The sequence below is a fragment of the Diceros bicornis genome, chromosome 6 (assembly GCF_020826845.1).
Source record: "Diceros bicornis minor isolate mBicDic1 chromosome 6, mDicBic1.mat.cur, whole genome shotgun sequence".
NCBI classification, from domain to species: Eukaryota; Metazoa; Chordata; class Mammalia; order Perissodactyla; family Rhinocerotidae; genus Diceros; species Diceros bicornis.
In genome coordinates, this window is record NC_080745.1 from 77,466,537 (window position 1) to 77,473,789 (window position 7,253).

General features: G+C 49.7%; 1 protein-coding gene across 1 annotated transcript; it reads left to right on the forward strand.

Moving 5' to 3' along the window:
• Window positions 1-2,557: 2,557 nt before the first annotated feature.
• Window positions 2,558-5,495, forward strand: ADRB1 (adrenoceptor beta 1). Its single transcript, XM_058542706.1, has one exon. It carries the CDS (start codon window positions 2,784-2,786, stop codon window positions 4,173-4,175), a length of 1,392 nt encoding a protein of 463 aa, XP_058398689.1. The 5' UTR covers window positions 2,558-2,783; the 3' UTR covers window positions 4,176-5,495.
• The last annotated feature ends 1,758 nt before the right edge of the window (window positions 5,496-7,253 follow it).

The window sequence follows — 7,253 nt, forward strand, 5'->3', positions numbered from 1 at the left end:
CAGCTCTTTCCAATCCCTTGGCTATTTTGAGACTGCCCCTTGAGAGAGCGAACAGAAAGGAGAGGAAGGGGAGACAGGTTTGCAGTGACTCTGGTAACTAAGGCTCACACTGAACTCAGGGTGCAGTCCCCCTTCCTCCGCTCTTTCTAGTCCCTCTCCTGTCCTTGCTCCACCTCCCCAAGTTGGCGGAACTAGGTTAACAAGTCCTGGGGCACGGGTGAATAAACAACTAAATCACCCACTCCTACTCCCTTGTAACACTTTGATTATCAAGTTTGGGCCTAAAGCAAATTTACATGTTTGCATTTCAGTAAGAGAAGGTGGTTAAAATGCTTGACTTTATAAAATGAATAGGCATTGCTTTTAGCTCTTGGGTAGCTACGGAAGTCAGTCTCTCTGCAAAGTAAGAAAGACACTAGAAAGATGTGTGAGCATTATATAACATTTTCATGCACCCTTACATGGGTAATTAGAAGCTGTTTACTTCTCATGGATTCAATTAAAGGCTTTGTATTTTCCACCAATTTGTAAAGGTACATGCACCCATGTGTTCATTGCAGCGTTATTCACAATAGCCAAGACTTGGAAGCAACCTAAGTGCCCATCAAGGGACGAATGGATAAAGAAGCTGTGGTATATATACACAATGGAATACTACTCAGCCATAAGAAACGATGAAATCCAGCCATTTGTGACATCATGGATGGACATTGAGGGTATAATGCAAAGTGAAATAAGTCAGAGGGAGAAGGTCAAATACCGCATGATTTCCTTCATTAAGTAGTAGATAATAACAACAATAAACAAACACATAGGGACAGAGATTGGATTGGTGGTTACCAGAGGGGAAGGGGGGAGGGAGGAGGGTGAAAGGGATAATTCGGTACATGTGTGTGGTGATGGGTTGTAATTAGTATTTGGTGGTGAACATGATGTAATCTATGCAGAAATAGAAGTACAATGATGTACACCTGAAATTTTTACAATGTTATAAACCAATGTTACTGCAATAAACAAAAAATTAAAAAATAAATTAATTAATTACTTAAAAAAAAAAAAAGGCTTTGTATTTTCAAGTCCAGCTGAGAACCTTACCGAGGTGGAATTAGAGGAGGCGCTTTCAGTCCTGCTGCCGCCTCGGGTGTTCCTAGTGGCTATCCCGTGGTCAGTTTGCACATATAATCCACCAACAACTAGGCTAATGACTCACTAATTTCAAACCAATTCATTTGCCAACTCAAAAACGACTGATGCAACTTTAAATGCTATGGGATTTTAATCCTCTTTAGTATTTACATATTTTCTTCTCTCATCTCTCCAAAACTAAGCCTAAAGCTTCGAGAATCTAGGAACTTGGGCAAAGGGGAAAACAATCAAGCAGATCAAGAAATCTGAAATCTCAGTTCATTACATCAACCAAAATTAACAGTGCCTTCCTGTTTGTATTGACCTAGCTCAAATTATAAAATCAGGTGAGGAATAAACACAAAAGATAGGTGTTATCACTGAATGTGAAAAGTCCGAAATGTAATTAAACGTGTTCTTTCTTCGCGGCGGTGTCATTTACTCTGCGTTAACATTTGTGTTTCCTTAAGTCTCTGTCTTTATATTATCCACACACACTGTTGCATCATACTCACACATTCATTAGCTGGGACTGGGGAGTGTGTGTTTTTCCAACTGATCCTCAGCGTTAGCTGTCAGAGGCACAAACCTTTGCTTCCTTTACGCATCTACCGCGCCGGAACAACAGAAGCTCCTTGCAAGAACAGTGCTCAGAGAGCTTTCCTGACAGATGCGCGGTTTGCTCTAGCAAGGCGCTCTGCTGGAAAGTTTCCTCTACCCACTAACACCCGCCTCCGATCAGCTCGATCCCCGGAGCTGGCAGGACGCAGCCTGGCTGGGTCCCCTCTTGACAGAGGAAGGGTTTTACACACACTCTGCTAGGCTACCCCATCCGAGAATCAATCTGGCAGCCAAATTCCTCCAACCCCGGCGGACAGACTGTCCAAGGCACTCTGGCCCTTCGAGAACACCGAGGTCCCCTCTCCGCTAAAGGGACCACGCGCCTTGCTCCGCAGGGAATCTGCGCCCTGGGGATAGAGGGGATGCCTGGGGAGCGGGAGCGCAGGAGGGAGCTAAACGCCAGAGGCAGAAGGGGCGCAGGAGGGAGCGGAGTGCAGGAGAGAGCGGAGTGCAGGAGAGAGTGGGGGCCGAAGGAGGGGGCGGGGACGCGAGTGGGAGCCGGGCGCAGTCGCGGGCCAAGGAGAACAGGGCGCTGGAACTAGCGGGCTCAGGAAGGGGCGCGCGCTCAGGAACCGTGGGCGCCGGGGAGGCGCTAGCTCGCCGACCGGTCCCGGACTCCCCAAGCCGCTGAACTGCCGGTGGGAGGGTGGTGCGGGGAGTTGGTGGGGAACTAGATAGGGGCGTGCCTTTTGCCGGGATTGGCTGCACGAGCCTGACGCGAGGCCCCGGGGGTTGGCTTGGGGGAGTGCGAGCTGGGTGGAGTGGGTGCTGGGTGCCGGGTCTGCGGGCTCAGCGCGCTCAGAAACATGCTGAGGTCCCGGCAGCTGTTCCAGCAGCAGCGGCGGCGGCGGCGGCGGCGACAGCGCTCGGCTCTGGCGGGGAAGGCGCCCGGCGCCCATGCCTCCGGCCCCGCGCCGCGGCTGCCCTGACCTGGCCGCGACCTCCCTCGGCGCGCCCCGCCGCCCGGGCCTCTGGGGTGTTCCCCAACCACGGCCCAGCCCCGCCACACCCCCCGCCCCCGGCCTCCGCAGTTCGGCATGGGCGCGGGGGCGCTCGCCCTGGGCGCCTCCGAGCCCTGCAACCTGTCGTCGGCCGCGCCGCTCCCCGACGGCGCGGCCACGGCGGCGCGGCTGCTGGTGCCCGCGTCGCCGCCCGCCTCGTTGTTGACCCCGACCAGCGAGGGCCCCGCGCCGCTGTCGCAGCAGTGGACGGCGGGCATGGGCTTGCTGATGGCTCTCATCGTGCTGCTGATCGTGGCGGGCAACGTGCTGGTGATCGTGGCCATCGCCAAGACGCCGCGGCTGCAGACGCTCACCAACCTCTTCATCATGTCCCTGGCCAGCGCTGATCTGGTCATGGGGCTGCTGGTGGTACCGTTTGGGGCCACCATCGTGGTGTGGGGCCGCTGGGAGTACGGCTCCTTCTTCTGCGAGCTCTGGACCTCAGTGGACGTGCTGTGCGTGACGGCCAGCATCGAGACCCTGTGTGTCATCGCTCTGGACCGCTACCTCGCCATCACGTCGCCCTTCCGCTACCAGAGCCTGTTGACCCGCGCACGGGCGCGGGCCCTCGTGTGCACCGTGTGGGCCATCTCGGCCCTGGTGTCCTTCCTGCCCATCCTCATGCAGTGGTGGCGGGCAGAGAACGACGAGGCGCGCCGCTGCTACAACGACCCGAAGTGCTGCGATTTCGTCACCAGCCGGGCCTACGCCATCGCCTCGTCCGTGGTCTCCTTCTACGTGCCTCTCTGCATCATGGCCTTCGTGTACCTGCGGGTGTTCCGCGAGGCCCAGAAGCAGGTGAAGAAGATCGACAGCTGCGAGCGCCGCTTCCTTAGCGGCCCCGCGCGGCCGCCCTCGCCCGCGCCCTCGCCGGGGCCCCAGCGCCCCGCCGCCCAGCTGGCCAACGGGCGCGCCAGCAAGCGGCGGCCCTCGCGCCTCGTGGCCCTGCGCGAGCAGAAGGCGCTCAAGACGCTGGGCATCATCATGGGCGTGTTCACGCTCTGCTGGCTGCCCTTCTTCCTAGCCAACGTGGTGAAGGCCTTCCACCGCGACCTGGTGTCCGACCGCCTGTTCGTCTTCTTCAACTGGCTGGGCTACGCCAACTCGGCCTTCAACCCCATCATCTACTGCCGCAGCCCCGACTTCCGCAGGGCCTTCCAGCGCCTGCTCTGCTGCGCGCGCCGGGCCGCCTGCGGGAGCCACGCGGCCGCCGGCGACCGGGCGCGCGCCTCGGGCTGCCTGGCTGTGGCCGGGCCGCCGCCGTCGCCCGGGGCGGACGACGAGGACGACGACGACGACATCGGGGCCGCGCCGCCCACGCGCCTGCTGGAGCCCTGGGCCGGCTGCAACGGCGGGGCGGCGGCGGACAGCGACTCGAGCCTGGACGAGCCGAGCCGCCCGGGCTGCGCCTCGGAATCCAAGGTGTAGGGCCCGGCGTCCCTCCCCACCTCCCCAGCCGGGACGCAGGCTCTGCGCCCCGGGAGGAAGAAAGCCCGGGCGCCCCTGAATGGCTTCCCAGGGGAGAGAGATCTGTGTTTACTCAAGACCGAAAGCAGGTGAACTCGAAGCCCACAAACCTCGTCTGAATCATCCAAGACAAACAGAAGAGCCACGGACCGTTGCACAAAAAGGAAAGTTTGGGAGGGGTGGGAGAGTAGCTTGCTTATCTTTCTTGGGTTCTTTTTTCTGCTTGTGGTTCGGTCATCTTTTGTGTGTGCGTGTGATGCATCTTTAGATTTTTTTTTTTTTTTCCAGGTGGTTTTTGACACTTTCTGCGAGGACCGGGTAGGGGGGAGAAGCATCAGGGCATAAAAGTCTGTCAACCTGGCTTCCATCCCATTCTCGGAACAGGAGCAGGCAGCCGGAGAGAGAGGGGGCGATGACCATTGGTCAGGACGTGTTTCCTTTTGCTTTCCAGAAAAATTTCATTTTAATTCCTGAGTCATGATTTCTCCTGTTCTTAAAATAAAGGGAAAGGATGGATGCAAAATCACGTTTCAAGAAATTTTAAGCTATTCTTGGAACAAGCCTCACCTTGCTTTCCTTTTGTAGGACAAGCCTGCTGTCCCCACGCGCCTCGGAGGTCAGGCCAAGGGGTGTCTACCTCACACTGTGCACATTGCACAGCACGATAGAAAGACTTGTTTATATTAAACAGCTTATTTATGTATCAATATTAGTTGGAAGGACCAGGCGCCGAGCCTCTGTGACATGTGACTCTGTCCATTGAAGACAGGACAGAAAAAGGAAAAAAAAAAGTAGAAACAGTTCAGATTACTGCACATGTGGGTAAAAACAAAAAACATAAAAAAAGGAGTGGTTCAAAATGCCATTTTTGCACAGTGTTAGGAATTGCAAAGTCCACAGAAGATGTTACTTGCACAAAAAGAAATTAAATATTTTTTACGGGAGTGGGAGGGGTGGGTGCAGATCTTGAAAACTAAAATAAAATTCAAACTCTACTTCTGTTGTCTATTATGTTATTGAGCTAATGATTTATTGGGAAAATAGCTTTTTATACTCTTTTATCATGGTACTGTAACTGTATCCATATTATAAATATAATTATCTTAAGGATTTTTTTTATTATTTTTTTATGTCCAAGTGCCCACATGAATCTGCTGGTAAAATTTCGCACTTGTGTGTAAATTCTATTTCCTCTGTGTTTTACCAAGTATTTATACTCTGGTGCAACTAACTACTGTGTGAGGAATTGGTCCATGTGCAATAAATACCAATGAAGCACGATCAAGATTATGTACCGTGTGTCTGTAAGGGGTCAGTGACAATGGAAGACTGTTTCGTTCAAAGTATAGGCTGCATTTCCCATAGAGCTCTTTTAATAGCTTTTCGTGACTCAATAACCTAGCAAAATGCCTGGAGACCAAATACAGCATGCACCTACTGGGAGCTGCAGACTTGCCCCGAATTTTCACAGCCAGATTCAAGGTATTCTAGACTACTTGTAGGTGTTTTCAGTATCTCATTTGCTGCATTTGACTTAAGAAGTAACATTTGGGATTGTGTGTCTTCTAAAAGAAGGTGATCAAGCCAGGTAACTCAGCTGCAATTTTGCACAGAAACGCAGGAAAGGAGACTAACTCTGTAAACACTCAGTTGCCTACTTGTAATTCGGTAAGTGGCTTCCATGACTTGCTTTTGTTTCCGATAGAAAACCACAGCCTACAGATGACCGTGTGTGCAGATTTCTCCAGTGGCTGTTTAGAATGCAAAATACTTTCATGGTTAAGCAAAAATTTATAAAAGCATTTAAGTAAGTATTTTTTCTCTTGTGTAATTAAATAGATCATTTCAGCAGAAGTTCTAGGTGGACAGGTCACAGGTAAAAGCAAAAGTGAAATTTTTCAACTTCCTAAGAAAATGATGACACCAAATGGATAGGATATTTTTCATAAAATTAGTTCCTAAGCAAAGTATAGTGAAATTCCATCCTGAGATTAATTCTACATTTTCCAAAATAAGTTTAAGTATTTATCTGTGGATTTTTAAACAAGCTTTTCATTTCATGATCGTACAGTAAAGAAACTAAAGAGAATAAAGTTTTGACTCGTGCTGAGATTACACATGAAGAGACTATTCTCTACTAGGAAAAGTCAAGACTGACTATCCTTTTTTGCAATGGGATATTCTAAAGCCCAGGAGACGTCTTCTGAGAAAGGTGAATGATGTAGATGTTCTAGAGACCAGCAGAAGGTTGCATGAATAGTAGCAGTTTCAACAAAACCTGCTATGAAGTTTAAACCCTTTCTCTAGCAAAAAAAAAAAGGGGGGGGGGAGATGACAAAACTTCTTTGAAAATACAAAGATAAAAACTTAAACTAATTTTGGAGAATGTAAAATCAATCCCAGGATGAAATCTCACTATACTTTCCCCTAGGAACTAAATACAGTCCATTTCTCCCCTCCCTTCCCACACCACAAGTATGTAGGATGCATTTTGTTAGGGGTTTGGTTCCTCTTTATTTTAATTTATACTCGAAAATTAATAGACTTAATGTCCACAGTTTCATCTGAAGAACACTCAAGTACCAGGTTAATGCTTCCCTTTCCTGACTTCCTGTTTATTATTTTGTCTAGATAAGTCTTCACATTTAAATAAAAAGAAATTTTTCCAGCCCTAAATTTACGTATCGGCCCATCAAACATCAGATTTTAAAATCATGAAAATCCTTTAAACATTAATAACAAATATATATGTATATAATTTAACTACTTAGTAGACAGGTCTAAATTCTTTAGTTAATTAGCAGAAATCACTATGATCTTGAAACTAGTTTATATGTATTTGTAGGAAATAGAAAATGATTTTTCTGAGTTCTCTGAGGATTACAAGGATTCAGAAACGGATCATGTCAGTGATTCCAACTACCCATGAAAACTTTTGGTTGTTTTTGAAGAAGACAGACTGATTTATAATAGAAATGTGGGAAGCTGGGTTGTGAATCCCAATAGCAATGGCAGTGGGAGGAGAAAACTGCCAATCCT

Bases quoted from the DNA above. Each gene is read 5' to 3' on its own strand.
- ADRB1 (XM_058542706.1), top strand. From the start codon at position 2,784: ATGGGCGCGGGGGCGCTCGCCCTGGGCGCCTCCGAGCCCTGCAACCTG.